At 41.2% G+C, this 26,287-nt stretch overlaps 1 protein-coding gene across 18 annotated transcripts in view; it reads right to left on the bottom strand.

Annotated features, from left to right (window-relative positions):
- Positions 1-26,287, bottom strand: part of DIP2C (DIP2 acetate--CoA ligase C (putative)) — a 1,028,010-nt gene that overhangs the window by 22,285 nt on the left and 979,438 nt on the right. For 15 of the 18 annotated variants that reach the window (XM_085631929.1, XM_085631931.1, XM_085631933.1 and 12 more), the window contains 5 exons: positions 15,242-15,271; positions 9,629-9,690; positions 4,285-4,342; positions 3,073-3,147; positions 1,292-1,466 (listed from right to left, as the gene is read on the bottom strand). In XM_085631929.1, the coding sequence (XP_085488055.1) occupies positions 1,292-1,466; positions 3,073-3,147; positions 4,285-4,342; positions 9,629-9,690; positions 15,242-15,271 (400 nt within the window). The remainder of the gene's footprint in view (positions 1-1,291; positions 1,467-3,072; positions 3,148-4,284; positions 4,343-9,628; positions 9,691-15,241; positions 15,272-26,287) is intronic. The other 3 variants (XM_085631922.1, XM_085631923.1, XM_085631932.1) reach the window with 1 other exon arrangement.

Raw genomic sequence — 26,287 nt, 5'->3', positions numbered from 1 at the left:
ATCAGGCATTCTCACACCACAATGTGGATCAGTCGTTGGCGTGTAGCCTAAAACTAATTAAATAAATACAAATAATGTTCTAGATATTCTAGAGCAATACTATAAACAGTAGTTTTGCCAGCACACCAACATAAAACTGAGTTTGAGTACAATATACATTATATTGATATGTAGGTCGGTGTAGGGGGACTGCATAAACACCTGTACTCCTCATATGGTTTACTGACATGAATGATAAATGAATGTAAGCAAATCAAATTCTTATGTAGATAATTGGGCCATGTGAAGGGCATATGAAAAAGCATAATTATCTATGATCTTTCCCTCACCACTTAACACCCCAATTGATCAATAATTCCTAGTTTTAAACACTTACACTGAGTCCATGAGGTGCCTTCTGATGATTGGGAGTATAACCTGTGGGTAAGAGTTTGTAGCATGTCTGGCAAAGTTGCTGCAATGGAAAGTAGGGGTAAGAAAATTGAGTGGGGCTTTTCGCGCTACCAACCCCACTGAGGAACGGAACCCAGAAGGTTCCTCCTAGCAGATATTGTCCAGGGTCATCAAAGACGAAATATAGGAGAACAGTCCTGGATCACGTACAACTGATGACTGGCCTAATGGCCGATGAAAAATAGACTCCCATGTACAACAAAATAACACTAATGCTAGTGATTTTGTCTGAATCACTCGTTCAGTGGAAACAGAGGCAGGATCCGGTTAGTTAGAGCCCGCTGACTCGGAGGCTAAAAGTAGTTGTGGTTGCTGGGTTGGCAAGGATAAGAAGCTTATCAACCTAAAGGGAAGAAAACACCAAGGTCGGCTTTTAGGCATGACTAGGTTTCAGCAAGGGAGTTAAAGCCTTAGGCCTGAAGCAGGGAGGAAGAATCAAATTAAACAAGTACATGAACTGGGAATCAAATCTACGAGAATTAAAATTAGAATTAGAGTTACAAAACACTATTAGAATTGAATTTTGTGCTATATGCAAGCAAACGCAGTAAAAAATGTTAAGGATTTCAGTTTGTTTCATACACAGGGAAAAGAACATACCGAAGAAAACCATACAACAAAGGAGACAAACGGAAATTAAAACTTGGGTTAGAGTTCGGGTTAACAACAGTTTTATTAAAAAGCCACTATAAACAGTTATAAGAATTTTTGGGGATAGTGTGCAAAATAAATAACCTGAAGAGTAACTGCTGTATTGAGTGGCAGAGCAGATGGATACATTTTCCCTAATCACAACAATTCCTACATTAAATTCTAAAAGTAACAATTGTTTCTTCACCTCCATTTGCATCTGTAAGTTCTGTTCTCCTCAAGAACCCCAGATAGCCAGTTCGTGCCCATATTGTCTGGGTGTCTCCAAAGCTGAGCCTTGAGTTGAAGTGATCAGACTGCAGGGATTCATCACCATAAATTGTGAAATAGCCACTGGCATTGTGGGCACTGTGAACCCAAATCTTGAAATAATAAAAAAAAAAATACGTGTCAATCGCACAGTCTAATTGCAGAACAGTATGTTTCAATAATTATGTCTTTTTCCATAATAAGAAATAGCAAGTACAAACAATACATACATTAAATTCACGGGAGATACAAAAGGGAAGGTAGAAGAAGAAAGAAAATGAAACAAACAAGCAGATAAGACAAATAGGATGAGAAAAGTCATCAAGTCCATAGCCACAGGTTGCTGTGTAGTTGCCACATGCAGCCACCTCTCAGTTCTGGCTGACTACAAAGCACATAAAGACTGATGCGGGGATAGTATGGCTTCCAGATACACAATGCACTGAAGGTCGGCAGTAAGAGTGGGGAGAGTGAAGATCCTAATCTCTCTTTATTTCTGCTGCAGGGATTAAAGGTACAAGACAGCACCTTCCAATCAACTAGATCTTCTGACAACTTATTCGCTGTCCTAAACATGGACATGCAAATCTCTTTGGCGAACATCCAATTGGTAAGATCTTTATACCATGGCCTTGTTCTTGAAGTTCATGAATGTTTCAAGTTGGTCTTTAAAAATCCAATTAAACAAATTCTAAGTGGTTTGCAGATGTCCAGTATTATTTCTTATACTCATAATAGGGTGTCTAAGGAATTCTCGTTTCGGGAGCCAAGCTAATATTTTTGCTAATCTGTTACAGTTTCTATAGAGTTTCTGTCTACATGAGGCAATCAAGAACTTGTCTGGGGACGTATAGTGCTTCTGCTGCTTCCATGTATCGCTCAGTAGTTTGGTGTGGAGCTATTGGATAATAAGGTAAACCCACTTTAATATGGTTTCATCTATGCAGAATAGGGAACACTAGTGAAAAGACAGTCGGAACTGATTAAAGTACAATTAGACAATCATAATCATAACTTCTCCAGGGGTATAAAGTAAAAATGCATGCCAAATAGTCTCAACAGGAAAACTAAGTAGCTCATCATACCACAGCAAATCTTGTTTTAAGATATCAAGACAAACGACTAGTAAAAGTACCGTTCTCTAATCGGCGCATAGGAGATTTCAACCTAGCTCTGACTTCAAGATGCTGTGATTGTTTACCTAACCAACAGTTAATTTATTTTGGGAGGTTATGGTAGGGTACATAAACTAAGAGCAAGTTAATACAATTTATTTAAATCCCAGCTATACAATGGAGGTGTTAGGAGTTGGGGTAAGACTTTATCATGTGACAGATGCTTTATATTACTACAATAATTTGTTCTAGCTAAGACAGAAGGGTGCGAGAGAAAGAGTGAAAAAATATATTCTCTTAAGAAGACTTTCTGTAACTGTACCGTATATGACTATATTGGTTACTTTGACATCCTATGACATCACACTGTACTATCTATACCCGTTGGCTTGTCCTCTGCATTGTCACACAACTCCTACATGGCTTGATAAAAGAGGATATTCTATTGTTACATGTAGTGTATCCAAAATGCAAGCTAATTTCATTACTGTGTAGAAGTAGATTCAGCACATTGATTACGATATTCAGTATAATCGAAGATATATATTACTCGGAGTACAAACTATGTACTGTGCCTAGTAGAACAGTGGTGATTTTCACTCACCTCACCAAGATGAGAATCTCCTAAGGGACCCTTTGTTTCTGGATTTGCAATGATGATTCGGACTCCAGGCAGGATCTGACAGAAGATAAACAATTTTCACTTGAAAAAAGTGGAGAAGCCACCACTCACAGTAATTCATTCCAAAACAATTTGGACCACCTTCTGAAATAAAAGTTGAGCCACACAAACTAGTTACAGTGACAATGCATGTTCATTGCATCTATACGAAGCTGTCAAAAATCTGCAGTTCACTCTGTGACATGATAACCTGATTATTAACTATTACTTTCTGGGTGTCTTGGAATGGAGCGGCATCCATGGTGATTGAATGACATTGAATGACAGAGGTATTATCAAGAGAGAGAGGGAGAGATGTCAGAGCAATAGATCCACTCTTGGGAATATCAAATGTGGCTATAACCTGAGAGGTGGAAGTCCAACGCTTGGCTTCTCAGGATGTAAGCTTACCAAGCATTTTCATCTTGAAGGCCTCAGTGTCCAGTTGTTTATGATTTGGTATTGCACAGTGTTCTAAATTATCCTGCACTTGCCTTGCAGGAGCACTTTTGACAACGACTCAACTGAGCTCATATTCTATAATACCGACGGCGGTATCTACCTCTTCTTGCTTCTTATATCAAGTTCAGGTCAGGGGACATTTAACTTTCTTGCATGGTTTACTGTGGGCAAAATGTCACATTGAAGAGGAATACATTGGATTTTACTCCTTTACTGTAATATTGTAATTTAGCAGTCACACTACTCACTCTGCCTCTGAAAACTAGCGACACTAGATCCTTTGTACTGAATTTATGCCTAAGTAAATGACTTGGCAACATCTTATGTCGCTATTCACAATAAAAATGATCTGAATAAAGAAAGGGCTGACACACTTTGGCAAACTAATGTTTTCCAAAGGCACCCACAAAAAAATAAAGGCTCAAAGGCAACCAAAAAGTATAATGAAACCCAAGGATATGGTGTAAGTGTACAGCATAAATGCTACTGGACTTACAGGTGGTCAAAAAAAGTTGAGTAAAGGGCTGCATCATACCCAAGGAGGACACCCAACTCGAGTTAATATTTCAAAAATCAGACTGACATTTTAGTACAGTAGCACGTTTACATGAGATTATTAAAAATGTGCTTTCAACTTAATACAATATTACAGTAAGACTTACGCTAACATCACAGTTCATACTCTGCACTTACTTTTCCTGATTCCATGAGAGGTAAGCTATGCGGAGATCCTCTTTCCACTAAGCGAACTCTGAAAAACAAGCAATTTGTTTTAAAAACATCATATATTAAAGAAAACAAAATATTGTAAGGGTACTGAAACATACAAATAATACACCCATGACTGGTGGTGTGGATCACATAGCCTAGAGTAATGAAAAATATGCATGTACATGAGTTGAGGGAACACTTTCCTACAAAGCTCGAGGTTCCTTATAGGCAGGTGGGTAGAAGGTAGCAAACATTATCACATCATACCCATGTACCACAGGTCAGAGAGCAGGCCCAGCCGCAAAAACGTTAACATAGTCGAGACAAGAGCATGGTTTGAAAGAGATCACGGTCATGTGCACCTTGAAAAAAAGAAGCCATAAAGACAAAGAAGCTATGGTGAGTTTCATGTCACCCACAGCATAGACTAAGATAATTCATACAGGCATGGAAGGACAAAGGAACTGCTAGATCCATTCTATCTACAGTGTCACAAGGTGCAGAGTATGATAGGGTGCTTTGAGCCGTGCGGATCGAATTTATTGGAAACAATGTCTGTATCCTATTGCATTCTACAATATAGGATAGAGAAATGTTGTCAGTGAATAAAGCCCTTTAAATAGAATTTATTATGGTATTCATTTCTCCCCCTTTCCATTTTAACCCTCCACACCCTCCAATTCAGGATTATCAATAGAAGTGCATTTAAGAAAAGTTAATAAAATTGACCTCCAAGTCCAAGACACACTTCCAGTAAATCATTCCAACGACTTCACTACAGTAGAATAGTTTCATCCTTTCCAATTTAATATGGAAAATTAGAAGTGACCTGCCTCCATCTGTTACAGTTAGGCTGAAATAGGCTAAATGTTTATCTATTAGGCAGCAAAAATGTATAAGCTGGGTCTGCCCGAATTAATCACGACAATTCTTCTTGTGAGCATTCTACTCCACTGTTCTTTTCATGTTCTATATCAAGACATGTTTTGGGTGGAAGAACAGTAAGCAAATGAAGCAATTTGCAATCCAATGTTCGCTGACCAAGTCCCCACTCATCCAATTTAGGCAAGAGCAAAGATAATCTTTATGTTAGTAACTCAGCACACAAATAATCAAAATTATAAAAATGTCCACCCAACTAATAAACTGCTCGACATAAAACCAGTTACAAGGCATCTGACAAGCAAGCTCTCTGTGTTAGCAGTTTTGGAGCAATCACATTAACAAGGAGAGTAGGTTGCTTGGTTGGTGGTTCCTGAAAAAGCCTGTGTAAGCAGAAGATGAGAAGTATAGCAATAAAACAGTGGTATTGAACAATTGACCAGTAGGTACATCAAGAGGAACAACAGACTTTTTAGCAATTCAACGGTCAGGAAAATGAGTACAGAATTCAAGCAAAGGTTCACAATGTGGGGATGCGCAATTCTCATTATGCTACCTGAAAGGCGGTATTTCACTATTAGGAACAACCTTATATCTGAAGACAATGTTTTTTCAGAAAAATAGTTGACTTCTTTAACTGTACCACAGTTCGAATCACATTTGGGATCACTTAAGCACTTCTGAGAAGTGCTGAAAGAAGTTATCTGCCAGATCCCCATTAACACACCTCCATATGATTTTTAAAATGCATTTTCTTTATGTCCCACAATTAGTGAGTTTACTTAATTGGGCTTTAAAAGCTGGATGAATACCAACATCCTTTTGAGGAGCAACCATCAGCTTTTAGAACTCTTGTAATGTAGCAGATAAGTAGTTCTAATCAACTTATCAGGCTGTTAAATGCAGATTATGAATTCTTGGTTACAAATTTAGCAAATTAGATAATTTTTTTAAGTGCAATCTTGACGTATGCAGACCAAAATACTAGTTTAGGTTTTGTAATACCTTGCAGACAACACCCACTTCTTGGAAAAGGCAGCGTTTTTATTGGGGATGTAAAGATCCAGTAGCAATCAATAGATGTAGAATAATACTTCGATTTAGCAAAAGCTGCACTTTTCGTTTTTTAGAAAATGTATTTTCCATCCTAATTTAGTGGGTTGATTACATCTCTTTATTGGTGTACATAGATATCCCCAGAGTAAGATTACCAATCAGGTTGTAAGCGTGATTGAAAACATAGCGGGTGATCTAACATTATTTGCTTTACTTACAGACCCCCAGGTTATTTGCCCCTGTGCACTAGCTAACTTACTTTTAAAAGCAATGAAGAATAATTTACAAATTATTGGCCAGTAGAGAGATTTGGGAGACTAAACTAAAAATTCACGCAAAACTGAATCATTGCTTTTCAATGATGATAAATCTACAGCTTTTGTGTAGTTTACTGCCACTGTCATAAATTGTATCAGGCCGTCCATGTGTTAAATGACCATCAGCAGCTGTAGATCTTAAATTAAGTTCTCATGTAAAATAGATTGGTATGTCTTTTACAAAGTTATTATATTTTGCCCTAGAGAGTCACTGGTGAGGTTGACCATGTTAAAGTGTATGTCTGCTGACTTAAAAAAATTAAAAATGGAATCTGGTTGTTTTTAGCTAAAAACAAAAATGAGTAGCATGGAAGATTTTAAAATATTTTTTTTAATTTTAATTTAGCCATAAATGCAAAACAATATACAGGAAACGAGCACATAGGGAGATAACATTTGCAAAATCCCAAAAGAAAGAGAGGGAGAACAAGGGAATATTGATGGAAGAAGAGAAAAAGAAAAGCCTCACGTTTTTGTAATGCAAAACAGAAAAAGAAAGGCAAAAAAAATTAATTATGAACTCATATATATATATCTTGCTAGATATAAACTCAAACAGAGTACGTTAAATTTTTGGCAAGAGCCATTTCCATTTCGTATATTTTACGAAGCAGGTACCAAAATGTGTTGATACTGGGTCCTGTTTTTTCGATCCAAACACAAGCAATGCACAAACGGGCACATACAACTAAAATTGATACAAATGAACCCAAAAGACAACCTCGATCCTACATTACCCCAGCACAATTTCCTTCACTGTCATCTGAATATTGTGTCCAGCCAAAATTGAAAAAGCATGATTAACTTAGAGCCAAAATATACTCAACCCTGGACACGTAATGAACATATGTCGTACATCAGTAGCATACACTTGGCATTTTGGACAGTATGCTTCAGGTGAAGATAGTTGATTCACAACCCATTTAGAAATTAGCTCGGGAATGTAGTACAGCATAAAAATATACCCTGTGTTGCTGTAGCTTCAGGTTGACCGATGCTACTGCTGTATCTATGGTCGCCATGGATTCCTGTATTTCATTACTAGTTATATTTTTTAGAAAAACCCGACTTCGCTTTTCTGCAATCTGTGCACCATCATCACTGTCAGTAGCTAAACGTTTCTTGTAGGCTTTACCAATTAACCCCCGTCCAGAAGTCTGAAAGAGTACAGAGAGTATCTCAGAGGGACTTGGTATCTGTAATAAGCCCAGGCCGCGTAACAAGCAGTCCCTTATTTGTAGATACTTGAAAAATGTACTCTGTGGCAGCCCATACTCTTCCTGCAAGGCAGCAAACGACCGGAACCCTTGTCCGTCATACAACTGGCTGAGTGGTGCTATGCTCCTACTTAACCACCCACATCCAACAGGGTCGTGAAATACCTCAGGTAATGCAGCATTTCCCCATAACCTAGTGTATGCATGCAGATGTGAAAAAGAATATGTCTTAGGCTTGCCATATCTTAACAATAACTCTCACAATCTTAAATCACACCCTCTTGTAATAGTTGGGGTCAGTGGTTTTGTATAACAGAAACCCCGCATCAGGGCCACATGCCATTTGATAAGAAAGCCAGATTCTGCCACTATCAGGTCCCTTAAGCAAATTTTGCATTCGACCCAAAAATGCGGCCCAAAAATATAATTTAAAATCTGGGAGCATATACCCGCCTTGAATGTAAGATAGTTTAATAAAACGTAAGGCTTTCCTACCACGTCGATAGCTCCAAATAAAGCTACCTATAGCGCCCTCTAAACGTTTAAAGAATGCGAGAGGAACCCTATATGGAATATTACGAAATAAATACAAAAACTTTGGCAAAATATTCATTTTAACAATATTACATCTCCCCACAATGCTAATGGGAAGCTGGTGCCAACTACGAAGATTTGAAACAACCCTCTTTAGTAGTGGCTCATAATTGAGCGCAATCACCTCGTCTACTGGACTACAAATGCAAACCCCTAAATATAAAAACAACCAGATTCCAAGATTTTCAAATAATACACCAGAAAACCTGATAGTGCCTGACCTCTTCTTGTAACGGATTACATAATAAACTATGTTTTATTTTTGTAGCTACCTATGAAAATCTTGGAAAAACAACCTGATTCCAAGATTTTCGTAGGTGGCTACAAAAATAAAACATAGTTTATTATGTAATTTGTTACAAGAAGAGGTCAGGCATTTTCAGGTTTTCTAGTGTATTAGCATCCCTTTCCATCTCTGCAACTGCTGTGATTAATCTGTATGCAATCTTTGTATCCATTTCAAAGCTTCATTTTGAGACTGGAGGTACCCTATATGAATGTTACCATGGTTCTGCCACAGTTTTCCAGATCCTTTCAATCCAAAAACATACATTAAACATTTCCCGAAGATTTGGTAAAGACCAATCCAGAAGATGAGATAAGGAAGATTAAGTAGACAGTTGTACAGCTGGAGCTCTAGTGCTGGGATGCTCGAGATACATCATCACATTTTGCCTCATGATGAAGGGCCAGAGGGCCAAGCCAAGATACTATGCCTACTAATTTGCCTTATACACTTATTTTTGAACAAGCCAACTAAGACTACTATGAAGTTGATCATCATGAGTTTCTCCCAGTACCAGAATACAGGCCAATTGTTGTACAAGAGGGAAGGAACATAAATCCATATCTGGTAATAATGTAAGTCCAGTACCAATCTGACGATGCTGCACACATTGTGCCCCAATGAAATTCCATTGTATTCCTGCCCACAATCCTGAGACTGTATGCCACTCTCTCGGCCCAGCCCACCAGGTGGGGCCCTGTTGTGTAACATAACCCATGCCTCTAAAGAGGAACTAGGGGCACATGATGCATGTGTATGACAAGCAAACACAAATGGTGATGAGACTGTAAGCTTACAAAGGGTAGAAAAATGCATTTTACAAGACTCTACGATATCATGGCAAAGTAATCAGAGGTACTCTTTAGCTAAAAGAAAAACCTTTATATCCGGCTCCATTTAGTTGGTTAGTGCCTTCTTTATATAGTTCATTTTCTGCACATTAAGGATCAAAGGATTGCATAACGCATTTTTACCTGTCATGTCTCAGTGCTCTCATATCAACAAACACAGTTGTTGGATCAGGACCCGATGTTCCCTAAAAGAAAAATTTTCATATTTAGACCACGGATTCCCATGAATATTACAGTGTTATGTGCAGATCATCAACATGGCTAATGCTAATCACCAATAAGTAATCCACGTTTGCAAAATGTATTATCATGTATTGGTAATCCATGGTAATGTGACAAAAGCAAACTGTCGGTACATCAGTCATCAAGCATAGGTATACCTTTCTGAATACCGTTTCGAACATTCCATAAGATAGAATGAATTTTATTACAAGCAACCTAGTTATACTTCAAAAGATTGCTGTGCCCCACAAAATGGGCAAACACATGCAATGTCTTCTGCAAAATAAAGAAACGCTATGCATCTTACAACAAACAGTTATTTTCAAGAACCAATTTGTTGAGCATTTCTATCGCACATGCACCAAATGAAGCACTAACATAAAGCAATGACAAGAACACACATCTGGGCAAGATTGGGGAGGACTGAAAGACATATTCAGTAAACCAAGAGGGATTTCATCCTCTAGGGGCAGTGCTCATTCAGTGACGGTAGCAAAGCATGCTTAATCAGTAGATGCAAACACTGATAATAGTACAGCATAGCCTACACCCAAACTCAAATTTATAAATTCGTGTTTGGGTGAGAAAGCCATGGAACATCCAGACATTAAAATCAAAGTATAATAATAATATCTTTGTATTGTCGTTTATGACCCAACAGAAAGGCAGACCAGCTACTATGGATATGCCCTAATGTAGCAAACATGCTGCTTGTAAGTACCGAAACACAACAGGCAAGTAGCTGTGAGAGTGACTCATTGTAAAAAACACAACATGAAATGAAAAGACCGGTCTGCAAGATCAGGTTCTGCAGATACTTTGTGCCTCCTCCATTAGCAAATCACCTCTTGAAGCTAGCATAGTCACTACTGCAAACAGGTCACCTAAATAAAACTCTACTACTGATAAAATCCAACAAAATCACACTTACAAAAGTAGTAAACAACTAACTCTTTTTGTTTACAAGCAGCATGTAATTGCTTATTAAGATCTTGGATTATATTCCAATGATCCACCGCACCTAAACACGATAACATATGCATGCTAAAACGATGAGGCAAAAATAAAAAATAAAAACTTTGATCAAGGCAGAGTGGATGCTGACGATATGGACTAGAGATCAGTGATATTTCCCCAAGTGTGTTCATAAGATTCAGTCAGACAGATATGTACATGATTATACAAAGCCAAAAAATTATAACTGCATTTAGGCCAATTTAGATAAAATAGACACTTACCTGTCTTAAGGTTCCCTCAAGTGAGTGAAACCTAGAACCATTGCACTCAGCAGCAGGACCCAGAAAATGTTATTAATCACATTTATCAAGCACTTGGAAATGTGCCCTTTCAAATGAAAATAGTTATGTGAACTTCTACCCAACACAGTGGTTGTAACCAAAACTATTTAGTGCAGCAGTATCGCTGGCATCATCAGAAGGGATGTTAATCCAGAGTAGAATGGGAATTTTTTATACCAGGAACTCAAGTCTACAAATTAATTTTCTTCACTGATGTGACACATAGAGTTCTGATACTAAAGCCAAACACTAAGGTGGGGGCAGGTAGGGAAGAATCTAGAAAGAGAAGCTATCATTTAGAAACAACGATCAGGCAAGGTATATCCTTTCTGAAGGAAACCATCAGCTGGCAAATTCTTAGCATCATGAAACATTCCTTGGCAAGACTCCAAATTTGAAAAGTAGACCTTAGAATATTTCAGAAGAAAAGTGTCAAGCTAAAATAATCTAGAGCACGTGGTGGTAAAATCAGGGTGCGATCAAAAATTAAAACTCCTGAAAATAACGTATGCCACTGGCTAAGGAAATGACTGCCTTTCTTCACTGACCAACTAAATGAGCACTTCCTGAAGGAGATTTGTAGTGATCAAACATCCACTGCTGTAATGAGAAGTCAGGCAACAGGAACACCTTTGATGCAAAATACAGACAGATTTATATATGGCTTTGTACCTTCTGGAAGAGCAGAGATGAGATCAAATGATGAAAATATTCACCGAGATATTTCCTGTGCTATAGAAGTACCAGCTCAAAGATTGCCAGGAAATCTTTGCTCTCTGTTGCATTTCCATAAGTGAAAAGGATGTGACCACAGGTAGACTCCATTGGACCTAAGAAATCATGCCTACCCTCAAAATAGGGCTCAATTACTCAACTATTAAACATATAACAGTTTTGTGTCTAAATTTCTCCAGGACACTAGTTACGTCATCTGCGGAAGGGGAGTTTCACAACTTTTTCCTGGACAAAGTACGAGAGAAGTGTGATGTCAAATCAGGGAGCATTTAATAATTTACAGTTCATGCAGGCCATGCCACGAAGCTTGCTGCATCCACACCAGATTTTTTAATTTGTTTTGCTGGTTCTCTTCCACTTGGAACCAAATGACGAAATGCCCCTCATTTGCCCTCTCAAGGCCAACATCTCTGTACATGAGCTCCTGGCCCAGTGCTGGCAGGGGGCCAAGTAGAAGTCTAAATGGATCAGTCGGGCACTGGGAAAAGTCCCAGTAGGGGCCTGGCAGGTCAATAGGGCTCAAAGGTGCCCTAGAGGGAACTGGGAACATCTGAAAGAGCTGCAGCATTGTCTCATTGAAGACCTCTAGCTTCTGTGGAGTCAAAAATAGCCTAAGTAATTATTCAGGTCTCATTTGCTCCAGCTGTTGAATAGGATCAGAGTTGAACGACTGGCGTGGAGAAACACTTTTTGAACGTCGGCTGCCCGATCTCTTACTCGAATGATCTGGCCTTCTTGGGCTTCCTTTGATGTCATCTTAGACCAACATTGTTTTTTGTGCTTTGGTGATGTACAACTTTGCCTCCTACTCCCTGATGTCCTTCAGATACATTGGTGAGAATTTCTGGCATGACTTCAACCCATGCTTTGATCAAGGACACCAGAGGCAGACATCATACTGGTCCATAACCAACTTCTGCTTTCTGCAGGTGCAGTATGGCTTCAAGCCTTTAGTCTCTGGATGAGAGATATCTCTAGTACGCTGTCACTAAAACCATTTTTGATTTTTTTTTTTTAAACTGACAAAAATTTGGGAGTAGATCTGGATCTGCGTTTAAGGGCATGAAAAGAAGCAGCAATAATCCGCAGGGGTAGTGCCTATATACAGCAATGCATCGTCGCTTTCGAGGTGAGACAAAGCCACTGCGGAGTCCAATAGCACCACCTATTGGGTACATAGGAAAACTGCAAAAAAGTTTCAATATCAGTCTGGCCTGGGGAATATTAAAAGGTGAGGAATCTATGGTTTGCAATGTCCATCAGAATTACTTTGATATACATTACAGACCAAATTAACCACAATATAGGAATACATGGCAATATATGATTTGTGTTGGAAAGTTCACATTGAGGCAACACATTTATTGGGTATAGAGTTTAGGTTAAACCCTAAAAATGGCATTGCTGGGTATGAAGGGTGAACTGGTGATAGATAATCACAAAATGTAATGTAACCTGGACCCGATGATTGTACACAGGGATATAGCTAGGGATAGGGATCATGTCAAAAAGTGATTGAAGCAGCTGGAGGAAGGGCGTGTTCGGTGAATGGCCATAGACAAATCAATGTACAAAGGGCAGGAATTCCCTAGAAAATGTGAAAAACACGGAGTCCTTAGAAAACTTTTGACACCATGTTTTTTTTGTGATGATGGTATTTAATGAATTAACTTATAAGGAAAAAAGTTAAGTGGTCAGTTATACGATTGGCAGGCTGTGTGCAATATATTGTTTAACACACTGTACGAACTGCATTTATAATTACTGCAGTTGCAAGATGAGGGTGTGGTCTGTGTTGTTTTCTTATCTGAAATGACTACAAGCTATGTATAGAATTTCTATTTATGATGCTTATTAAAATTAAAATAACATTTAAACTAACGGACTGGCTATTTGGCCTGAAGAGATCTTTTAGAGATGTGAACGTTTATGCTGGTCTGTCAACTGGTTAAATCAGTCCTCAAAAGGCATGAGTAGACAACACTTCTTTGCCCATTCACCTGTTACTTTGAACAAAATGCATATCACCTGCTAAACCGTCTGTAATCTACAAATGTTTAAAAAAATATATGTTTATTTACTTTTAATATGTATGAGCAATACAGGACATGTACAGACACTTCACGGAAGATACAGACTTGAAAGAAAATGTAAATGTTACATGTCGCTTACAGAGGGAGCCATAAACATATGACCAGATTTCAAGAATGCCAGCCGGTACAAAAGAGCTCCAGTAGCGCTCTATACTTTGTGAATGCATGTCCAATGACAACTAGGGAATGAGTGAGCTACAAGCTCTTTGCAATAATTAGCACTATACTACATGACACTTAGTGTCAATTTAATGTAAGCTAGTGTCGCATACTGTAAATGTTTCTCAAATTTGGGCTGCTATCTGGTTACAAACTACCAGAGAGGGATCACAGTGTATTGAATTGCATGCATAGAGCTCAAATCTAATGCCACACAAAACCTCTCACAAAACACAACCTTTTTTTCTATATGACAATGTCCACACTGGGACATATTGCAGACATCTGCCTACCAAGGAGATACATTACTCGGGTTCAGTTCCAATACACTAGCATACTAGTTATAATTCTAAGGCTCAAGCCACTTTAGTTAATTTTAGTACTGCAATCCTTTGCCCACCTGAAGTGGTCAGACTGCCTACAAATTGGTTGTGCCCCGGCTTGTTTTCATTGTGGAGCAAGACACTGCTCAGGGCATCCACAGTCCAAAGCTTTGGAGCAGAAAACGTGACATTAAGACTGTTACTGTGGCATGATGTAATGGTTCATAAATCAAATAACGTGGGCCTGTGCTGTGGGATTTCAGCCTTTTTAGCTTTAGAACCTGAGTTCCAAGATACTCCGAGTTAAAGTCTGAATTCTCTATGTAGACCCTCCCACTGACATGATACTTCATTATCAAGTAAGTCACTTTCCCCTGCAGTATTATGTTGGATAGCCAAACAGACATAAATAAAATTGAAGTATTTTAAAGTGGAAGTACTAGGAACTTAAATTTCTACAAAAAACGCCCAAAGTATCTTCCCACAAACCTACAGGGGACATTTGTTTCAGGCGGAGTGGAGATGGTACCAGAAAGGACTGTGGAGAACAGAGCCCACCATATTAGCTTCTTCAGCCTCTTCCTTCGGACCATTCAAAGTGAACTACATGTGACAATATGGCAGAGTAAAGAAAGGCTTCCCATTCCCACACTATGGGTTTTTCCAGTTATGCATCAATGTAAGCTACCAAGATAAAGGCTTGAGGTAGCAGGCATAGCACATTAAGTATCACCTGCCTAAATCTCAAAGATGTATCACAAACATCTCACATGCAGTGTATTACGGATTCTGGGACGGAGCAATGCTCTTGGTGAAAATGTTCTTGATCACCAAGCGCAGATTCTGGTCTGTCTGAAATCTGACAAGGGTTTACGTAGATTTTTAGGGAACCTAAAAACTCCGTACCTGATCAGCCAGCATCCCCAGCCTGTAGGGCTTCAGCAGAAGGAAGAGCAGGGGCGATGAAACAATAAGGAAAAAGAGAGGAACACAAAACAAAAATAATAAAAAGGAAAAAGGTGATGTAAAATTGACAAGACAAATGGAGAAAACTAAAATGGCATACACAGAAACAGCAAACAACAACCATTTTTCTAATAAGGGTAAAATAAATTCAAACACAGTCATGGGTTACAAGTAGCCTGGGAGCCAGAGAAAAAAATATTTTAACTAATTTTGAAACTCTTAAGGTCATGCTTAAAGAGAACAATGCTTTACATGTAGAAATTGATTCTGAGTCAGTAGTTAGTTCGTGAATGCACCGCCTACCAATATTACCTCTGAAAAATAATCTTCAGAGGCAATTTCTCTAAATTACTCAATTAGCATATAGCAGGCGATCAGAGGCATTCAATGAAGACAATGCTATTTCCAGTAATTTTCACAAATGCATCTGTGCCACCAAAGCCTGCTTTTGCGTCTTTCAGGGAAAAATACCCTGGGATACAAAATATCATTAGCCTCCAGCTGTAGCGCTTTACTTCAGGTCAATGTAATCAGCATTTCCATCTATCTATTGCTCTAATACAGCACTGACAGCAGTAATTGCTTTTTGTAACCTTGAAAGACAGAAAATGTAATTCTGCTACACAATTACTTGGTAAATAATGGAAGTAGATTTTGAAATGTTTTAAAATACTCAAGCTTGAGCTTTAAATATGTCAGAGTGATGTTAACAGCATTATTGAACGTGGGATGCTAAACCCTATGGGAAAGGGCCAATAGCGGGTCAGGGAAAGCACAAGGCACATGGGCGAGGGGTTTCCTCTCAGCACTAGGGGATTCCTATCAAAAGGAGGAGGAGCTGGTGTGAGGGAGGTTTGTGGAAATTGCAAATGCACACAAATTAACATTGGCAAGTAAAATTGGCAAGAGTGTACTTTCACAAGGCACGTATGTGGCCATTGTGCTACTTAACAAAAATAGAAGACTCATCCGAAAAGCGATAGGTTTTAGTGCAGGAGGAAAGACAGGGTATTGGGTGTACAAATAATACTATACATTAAAAAGTAGTCAAACATTTTCAGTATTATTAGAGAATACAAAATTAGCACTCCCACTGGCTAATATTTACTCCAAGTTTGCAAATAAAACATTCTACTCTTGTCACTGTGGAATGTCTTGGGGGTGGTGGGGAGTGTCAATTCCTTCTCTGGGACCTCTGAAACATTGGGCTGTTGGCCAACTTTCGACCTCACTGAAACACTTAGGCCAATCTTGTTTGGGCAGTTTTAGGCGTGTAATGGGATGAGAAACTCCACGGTAAATCTTAATGAAAAACATACTTCCATTTTTGTAGGTTTTTCGTCTTTTCGGTTACCTTTCCTCTACTCACCTCTTTTCCACCTTAGTATCCTACGTGTACAACAATAAAAAAAATGTGCCGTGCTGGTAGATATTTCACCAACACAGAGACTAAAATTCCACTTATAATGATTCTATCAGGATGTTGAAATTAGACTCGAAAATGTTGTGCAACTAAATTACACTTGGGTGCAGATTGGGTCAATAATTTAGCAGAAAGTCCCTCAAGTCAGTCACAAGATAAGCTGAATCACAAACTACATAGAAAGGCTTTGTGCACTATCTTCACAATCAAGGGAGTGTATGAGGACCACGTAGCTTGAAATCCCCCTTTAAAAAAGTGGTATGGTCGCACAGTCACTAGTATAGTGGAGAACAATCTCTTAAAAAGCTTCCTTGTTTGCCAGTAATTACCAGCTTAATACAGTCCACAATCATACAAGAAATTGCTTGCTCTGCCTTTACCAATGAGTTGGAAGGGCTGTGAGAGGAATCATATAATTCTAATCGATTACATACTTATCAGGTGTGAGGATGGGAGATGCAATGGATTAAAGACTGTATAAAATCAGATCTATAGCAATTATCTGACTTAGGGCAGTGACTTAAGACAGTGGACAAAAGATTGACATTAGCTGAACAGCATAGTTCAGATGTAATCCCATTGCAGTGTAGGAGATTAGTTTACTCCCAAACACTCCACAAGGACTTGGTTGCTAAAAACAACCAGATCTCACTGACCCTACGGACTGCCAACCTGTATGAGGAACTATGTTCTAGAGTCAGAAGCATGTACTCAAAAAGAAGAACTAACAATGTTCCTATAATTCTCATTTTGTTTTTTGCCAGCCATTGTCTGAAAAACAGTAAGCATATCAAAAAAACATTTGGTTCTGACCTTCTCGCAATGACATCAATGGCTGAACAGTAGCTACTAATAGAGATCAGAAAAGGTCCCCTGGATAAGGATAAGGCAAAATTAGAACTTTTCCAACTGAGCAATTAAACTGGTCAGTGATCTTTGCATGACACTGCTTACAAAATGTTACCCACTATTTTGCTTTTCATTTCTGCCATTTGCACAATATCTCCCAACCAGAACATTTAAAAATTCCCCAAGTCATCATGATTTCAACCCTGAACATCTCTTGAGACAGTTTCACAGCTACAGGTTGCTCATGAAGTGTTATCGCTAATCATCCTAAAGCAGCTTTTCTTTACATTTTGACTTCTGTAGACCCACACTGAATTTCTATAGGAAATCATTGACCGCCGTCTTGACATTGTATGATTTGAACCTTAAACAGTACCAAAAATACAGAAACATGTGTACATCAAACAGTACACACATTCTGAAATATTTTATTTAGTTTACAAAAAAAAGATGCAAAAAACTAAATTTTAAAGGAAAGGTTGGAGCTATTAAAACTTTTAAGGGAAGGTTGGAGCAATTCAAAATCGGGAAACAAATAGGATATGGTTTTCTTTCGCTTGTAGGGCATCATGAGATACCTTTTACTTTGTAGGTAAGCTTCAGGGAAATTGAACGTTGATGTGACTAATGACCCAGTAACTTACCTATGGTTACGTTCTTTCTGGTAGAGATATCATCAAATTCCTGACGTTTTGAATATTCCTCAGGCAACAGAATGGATTCTGAAACTTTTAAGCAGTACCTCTGCACGCTGGTAGGTGGCACCCTGCAGGTCTGCACTGATGCCGTTGCACTCCAGAAATGAGAAAACAAGCCTACATAAGCTCCTAAACCGCACACAGAAGTCAGTTGCTTTCAAGGCTTAGTTTGCCCCCAGATGCAGAGCTCCAACAGCAAATGGGCTTTGATCAGTGTGCTGATTCCTGGACATCGGATCTTTTAAATGGGTAGCGCCCCATTCACAGAATGTAGAGGATGGGAAGGAAACTTAGCTAGCGCCCCAACCTGAAAAAGTGTTACTGAAGGTAATTAACTTGTTCTTCTGACAGAGACCTCTTACTGCAGGAGGTGTGTCCCTAAATTGACTCAAACCAAGAAATCCTGTAGGACCGAGCAAGCAAACTCCCCTTCTCAGCGAACCTGGTAGTCCAGACAGTATCGCTTCGTGAAACAATGGAGCTACGCCCACAAAGCTACCTGACAAATGTCCTCGACAGGAACTCTTTGTGCTAACTTAGTGGTAGCAACTTTGGCCCTATTAGAAAGGGCTTGCAGGACTTCTAAGGCTGCTTTTTGGCCAATGCATAGCAGATATTAATACAGAGCACAATCTAACTGGAGATGGTCTTCTTCTGCATGACCATGCCTTTCTTCACACCAGTGAACCCCACAAACAGCTTATCATCCAACTGATGTTCTTTGGTACAATCGACGTAGAAGCTTAGTTCTCTTTGGGGGTCCAAGCAATGGAGTCTCCCCACCACCCTACATCCATGAGATGGAGCACAGAATACCGGCAGGGTGATGGTTTCACTTGCGTGGAACAGCGTCACAACTTTTGGTAAGAAGGGTGTTCTGGTCTGTTTGTCAGGGAAGGAGGAGGTGTATGGGGGTTAACGCAGAGAGCTTGAAACTCACTCACCGTGTTGAGGTAATGGTAACAAGGAACACCATCTTGAGAGTGAGAAGCCGCAAAGGACAGGGATTAAACATCACTGAGGCATGACAAAAGGAGAGGGAGGAAATAAGTGTTGAAAACCTCTTCAAAAACACATCACAACCGGTGATGTAAATAACAAGGGTGGGTACGGCAACCGTAAAAGGGCCAACCGATCCAAAAGCTATCTCATAACTGTGCCCAAAGCAAAACCTCAACTGGCAAGAGACAAAAGAAACAATAGAACGTCAGATAACTTAGCCTTGAGGGGGGTGTCAATCTGGTGTGTACCGCACCAGAACACACATTTTTCCCCGATGACAGGCATATACAGTTTTTGTTGAGGGACCCCAGGCTACCAAAATAGCCGAAGGTGTTGAGCTTTTGCCACACAGTCTCCATGGGTGAAGGTGGAGATTGCGAAGAACCACGTGCAGAACCCTGGTCTGTTGTTGGTACAGTAAGTCCTCACAGAGGGGCAACCAGATCGCAGGACAGATGCTCAAGCCCAGGAGGCCTGCATAGCATATTCTTCATGGCCACTCTAGGGCCACTAGGATGACTTGGGCCTGGTAGGTCCTGATCTTCAAAACTTGGGGCAGGAGTGGTATGGTCGGGAAGGCATGTAGTTGGTCCGAGTTCTACTTTAGGTGTAATGAGTCCCCTAGTAAGAGGTGACTAGGAAATTTCAACATGCAAAACTGCTGTATGTTCTCAGAGGTGGCAAATAGATCATTTTAGAGGCATAGAACCTCCTGCACAGGGTCCAGCAACCTAATCTGCTTGAGGGGATGAGAGGGGTCTGCCACGGACCTAACACTGCAGATCTTTGTCTGTCTCTTCTAAATCCCTTGATGGTCCCTTGATGTTGTGCCCACTGAGATTGCAGGCCCCACTGCAGAGCCCGCATATGTCATCTGGTGTGCATGACCAGCAGGATGTAGGAGGCCAGCAGTTCCAGGGGCCTCAGGCTCTATCTCACTGAGGTCCAGGACAGGGGCTGAAATATTGGATCATAGCCTGAATGTACTGGAGCCACCTGTCTCAAGTAAAAGCACAAAACTGAACAGTGTACAGAATGGCTCCAGCGAAAAGGAGCATCTGAGAAGGATTCAGGTGTTACTTTGGCACACTGATAGTTAACCCCAAAGATTATAGGAAGTGTGGTTGATGACTGCCTGGGTCGAGCCCGCCTTCAACAGCCAGTCATCGAGGTAGGGGAAGACTGGGGCCTCTGACCTCCAAAAGGTGTGCTGCTACCACTGCCATCATTTGTGAACACCCGAAGGGCACCAATGAGAACAAAGAGGAGCACAGCAAACTGAAAATGCTCCTGTGTCACCACAAACCACAGGTAGAGCCGAAAGGCCTTTTAGGACATTTATATGGAAATATACATCCTGCAGGTCCAACACCCCCATCCTGTCTCCAGGGAGGAAGGTAGACAAGACCTGGGCCAGTTTAAGTATCTTGAATTTTTTCTTCCGGAGAAAGGAGTTGGGAAGTTGCAGGTCTAAAATAGGAAAAAGATCTTCGTCGTCCTTCAAAACCAGAAAGTAGCGGAAATAACAACAATGACGTACTTCTGGGGCAGGCACCCTCTTAACCCCTTTGGCCAAAAGGGCTTGCACTTCCCGCCATAAGACAAGACAGATGGTCCTCCGTCAGTTGCTAAAGGGATGGTGGAAGCTGTGGCGGAGAGGCAATGAAGGTCAAAGTGTATCCCTTCTGGACTATCTGCAGGACCCATCTGTAGGAAGCTAGCTCTGTATATACTATACCAAAGCGAGGTATAGTATGCACAGACTCCAGTGGATCCCCAGAGATATAGCATAGGCTAAAGTAGATCATACTTATAGCTCCATTTGTGGTAGTGTGGTCGCACGGTTAGGCTTATCAGAGGGCGGTGTTAAGCATTTATTGCACACACTCAGGAAAGAAATATTATCACACACTCAAAGACTGAATCCAGACCAATTGGTAAGTATAAAAAATTATACTTTGCATTTTATTTAAGAACCAAGGGTTACTTAATGCAGGCAAGTTGTAATACTTTCAAAGTATCAAAGCTTTTCAGGTAGAAAGGTTTGTAGAGTTTCAAGCAATATTTTACAGTTACAAAATACTTTGTATTCAGGATATACAGTTTGTGCAATACAGAGAGAACGCTATGCGATCCCGTGGGGGGAAAAAACAGGTGATGGACTTATAAGTAAGTACTCAGCTTATAGTTCTAGTCTTCGGATGGTCTCAGACCAACACTGCGGGCAATGTTGGTCGCGGGGAATTCAGTATTACACCACGGCGGTCGATATCGGGGATGACATTTACTCTAGTGGTCCACGGAGAGTAACGAAGTAGGTTGTTTTTCACCAGACCACCAACATGGTTACCGTCGCGGACACTGTGGGCAGGGTGCTGTAGTTTGGTTGGAGGAGTTCCGCTGTTGTCAGACCATCACGGGGAGGCCGCGGTCAGGCAGTAGGGCTGGAGGAGGCCCAACAGGGCTACTTGCAGGAGGGTACAGGTTCTCGGGCACCAGCTGGCCATGGATTGGGTTGTGGGGCCGAGAGGATCCCTCGAGGTCATGGAGAGTGTCTGGCTGGGACGCTTTTCCTCTGTCAGGACAGAGTCGCATCAACACCAGTGTCGGCCCTCACAGTGGTAGTTCTTGTACCAGCAGACGCCGGGGACTAGAGCCGCTAGTCCAGAGGGATATTCTTGGTGCTTTGGTGAAGGTTGCAGGGCCCCCAGGGTTTATTGGAGATCAGGCAGGTTTTTTGGAAGGACAGCAGGTCCAGTGGTCGAGCCGGATGCAGGTGGTGTGGTTTTTGCCAAGCTTTGTCTGCAGCAGTTAAGCAGTGGTCCTGGTCGTCTTCTTCGTTGGTCCATCGAATCTGAAGAGGTAAGGTTCAGGGGAGACCTTAAATACTAGAGTTTGGGGAGTTCGAGGGGTATGCAGGTAAGGACCGATGGGTCGCTTCCTTGGGGTATCTACACCCCCTATCATGCCATCCTCCAGTTGGAGGGAGGCATAATCCTCTTCCTAATTGGCAGAGTCCCCTCATCTTCAAGATGGAGGGGGACTGAGATGTGTGCTTCACCTTGCCTCCCCCACCTGCGGGGTGGGGTTGACAAAGGTGGGCACACCTCCCTTCCTGGCTAGGTTTTCCCACTGGTTCCCGTGCCCAAAAGGGGGTCCGAACCAGTGGGAGCCAGTTGCTGATAGCAGCAAAAGGCTGGGGGTAGCTAACAAAAGGTGGCAGGCCTTTTTGTGGATCCTGCCCATCCTGGGGGAGGAGGCATGAGACCTCTGCCAAGGATGTGTTTTGTTTCCAGTACCAGCGAGCGGAGGGCTCTCTACCAAGGGGTCCAGAAACATGTCTGGCGGTGGCAGATGGCTGGTAGCCATCAGGAACCACACAAGTTTAATGTGCTGAGAAGTTTGATATCAAACTTCTTAGTCTTCAGTAAAGCCCTCATGGAGCCTGGGTTCTTGGAATGGCTTCACTGTGCTTACGTCTGTGAAAGACACAGACACTGTAGGGGCACAGTGCTTGTGCCACTGTGCCCTTGCCTGTTGTAGAGTGCACCCTGCTAGTGGGGTGATTTGTCTATGCCACAGGCAGTGCTTGTTAAGCATGACACCCAGGGACGGGTGCCATGTCGTCTTCTGGGTTTGAGGTCACACTCTGGCATGCAGGCTGCAGTGGCAGGGTGTATGGGTCAGTTGAAGAGTCTCTGGGGCTGGCCTAATACATGCTGCGGCCCTCAGAGGCTCTCTCTAGTCACAAGGCCCTTTGGTACCAGTGGTACATTTTATAAGGGCCTTACAAGGGAGGAGCAGAGGTTGTGCCCATTCTGGATGCAAAGGTACGGCTTTGGGAAAGAATACACTAGAGGTTGCGCCAGTTGTGGATGTAAAGGTACAGTTTTGGGAAAGAACACAAGTGCTGGGGTCTGGTTAGCAGGATCTCAGCAAACGCTTCAGTCAGGTTGGCATCAGTTCTACGCAAAATGATAGGGGGTAACCGTGCAAAACGAGGGACTTTCTTACACCACCTGTTAAATGTATTTGGACTGCCAACCTGGCAAAATCGTCAGATCCGGCCTCCAAATGGGTGGCAGCGCTCCACAAAGGGCACACCAAAGGTGTTTGGCAGGTAGGGCTGTGGGGGTAGAGGATTGAATGGCCCACAGACTTCCTTGTGGAGTTGAGTGGGGGAGGTAACACCTCGATAGAAGCAGAGTGTGGCCTCTGTCGAAGTCGTATAGGCACTGACTCACAGAGCCCACTTTGCCCTCTGGCATCGATGGAGTTGGCATCAGCGTACATGCTCTGGGAACCAGTGTGGGGTGTGGTGGCGGAGTTAGAACATGAGCCGGAGGAGGCCCAGTGGTGGATTCAGAGGGTCCAAATAGGGTCCGAGGGTGAACCCACCAGTGGTACACCAGATGGAGGGCCTCTCAACTCCTTGGGGTCTGAAGGTGCACCAGAGGGAGTCTGTAAGAGTCCAAAGAGTCAGAGCATGGCCTGGGGGAACTCTTCAATCTGCTGATTTGCAGGCAGCCCCAGAAACTTGAGCTGTGCCGGTACAAGTTGCAGGGATGGGCTCAGACATTGATCAACTTTGGGAGCCAGTGTGAGAGGCATGCTGACACCCTCGTGCCTTATCAGGAGTATGTGAGTAGCGAGAAGTGCGCCAAGTCCGGCTTGGATTTTTTCTTTTCTTTGTTTGACTTACCCAAAGAGCATGACAATGACCAACCTCTGGAATGACTCCTGCAACTTCTAGACTGGGAACAGAACCAGGACACTTTCTTCGACTTTGACCGGTCTCATTGCAGGGTCTCCTGGTGCTTGGCGACAGAATTTCGCCCAATGGTCTCATATGGTTTTTGGGTTCATTAGGGCCTTTGGGTTCATCAACGCATAGTCACTGCGGGCCTTAGAATTGTGGCTCCAACACAGACAAACTGATGAGGATCTGTCACTGACATTTGTTTACAACAGTCCTTACAGGATTTTGGGAGGTCATATTTCCCTTGTACACTGTAAGAATTTGGATGAAAAAAACAGTCTCAAAGAGACAAGAGGTAGCTCAGTATCCACATCTGGCGTCATTGAAAGAAAAGAACTGACATCAGCATGCAGGAGTGGCACCTATATAGGCCAGCACGTAATTTCCGGAGGGGACCGGAATTGGTGTGGAGAATCAATGCACCACCTACCGGTGCACAAAGGTACAGCTCAACAGTTTCAAGATCCAGTCTGGAGAATAATCAAAAGGTGAAGAACCTGCAGATACAATTCTCTATCAGAATGAAGCCTATATGAGGGAAGAGATCAATTGTTGCCATTCACATGTGGTGAATGGGTTCCTACGACAGGCACAAAGATTGTGATTTGACCAACAAATGCCAAGGCTGGGGATGGTGGTAACTACACAGAAAATAAATACTGCAATAATATTACACTCATCAAAACATATTGTTTGAACAGTTGATAGGGATTTACTTGAAAGCACAGCAAACTTACAAACCCACTGCTTCAAATGTATTTTTAGGTCCAATGACATTATCAACTTTAGACTAGTTATAGTCCTTTCACCAGAGGTCTCTCATGAAAGGTTTTACAGTGTGTCATCTTATCACTCAGCAATACTTTGCTAAATACATTTTTCAGAGTGCTTAGAGTCAGATCTCTTCTGCAAACCAAACCACTTTAGGTTACCATGCGAAACAAGTTTGATATCAATTTCTCCTAGGGATGGGTTTAGGATGCCCACACTCCAGGCATGGGCCAGTAATTCATAAACTTTAGTCCACTGATTTCCAAAGTGTATGTTTTGTGTAAATATCAGTTATTTGTGAAAGATCGTTTGTTTGCTGGTGAATCCTTGATGTTTTTATCCAGCCAATACTAGTGCTTTTTATGATTAATCAGAAGGACTTCCATCCCCAACTTTGACTCTACTTCATGTGTTCTGCTTCTTTTCGGGGTTTGCTAGATGTTTGCATGCTGTTTTTTGATAAGATGAACTCTGTGTTCCCTGGTACAGTCTTCTAGTTGTTATGTCTGGGTTTATGTCCGAGTCGGAATCTCCTGCTACACTGTTTGTTTGACTCCTATTATGTACAACTGAGAACAGGTTGCTAATCTGATGCTACCTAGCTTAGACACCAGCTTTGAAATCAAAGTGAGGCCAAATTGTGTTTACTACAACCTATTGTGTTAATCCTTGATAACTATTTGTAGCCTGAATTTTTCCTGATGTTTAGCATCTCCAGTTCATGCTTTTAATCTATGCTCACTGGACTCCACTCTTTAATTTGCTTTTTGAGCTACATTCCAAAACCCTTAGATTTTTTTTCCTGCTGCTCCAGAGTGAACCACCATTCTCCATCCATGTTGTCACTTGTTTAACTCCAGGGGAACAAGTTGCTTTCCTTAGGTAGAGTGATTATGCTCTTCTTGTAATCACTTAAGAATGTACTTGCTGCAGCATTTCCTTTGGCATGCAGCCAGCCTTCTCTTGTCCCATGTGAGTACAGGGTTTGCTTCCACCATTCATCACACAATCTTCCTGTACAAAGAAAATCTATGGTCTGTACAAGCTGCTGTCTCCCAAGAGGAAGTTAAGTGTTTCCTGTTCGAGCTCTTTCGAGATGGAGGGCTGAACAACCTCCTCCATTTAACTTGACAATCAGTCTCTCTTCAGTCCACAAACATTGTCGTTCAGTGACGCCTGCCTGCACTGCTTAGCTGTTGATTCATATTTAATTTTTGATTTACAAACAACCTCTAATAAGTTTCACACATATGTCAAGAAATAACACATTCTCAGCATATAGCATAAAGTTAGATAAACAAGTGTATTGGCATTAATAAGCTATCAATTTCCATCATCGTTACATTATTGTAAGAGAAGAGATGGGGAGAATATAATTCAATTCGTAAAAGAATAAAAAAGGAAAAGAGAAAGGAAAGTGTAATGAAAAAAATGTGCAGATTATACATTTTCTTGGTCAGTATACTAACAACTGAACATCATGG

The sequence above is a fragment of the Triturus cristatus genome, chromosome 10 (genome assembly GCF_964204655.1).
Source record: "Triturus cristatus chromosome 10, aTriCri1.1, whole genome shotgun sequence".
NCBI classification, from domain to species: domain Eukaryota; kingdom Metazoa; phylum Chordata; class Amphibia; order Caudata; family Salamandridae; genus Triturus; species Triturus cristatus.
This window is presented reverse-complemented; position numbering and strand designations above follow the sequence as displayed.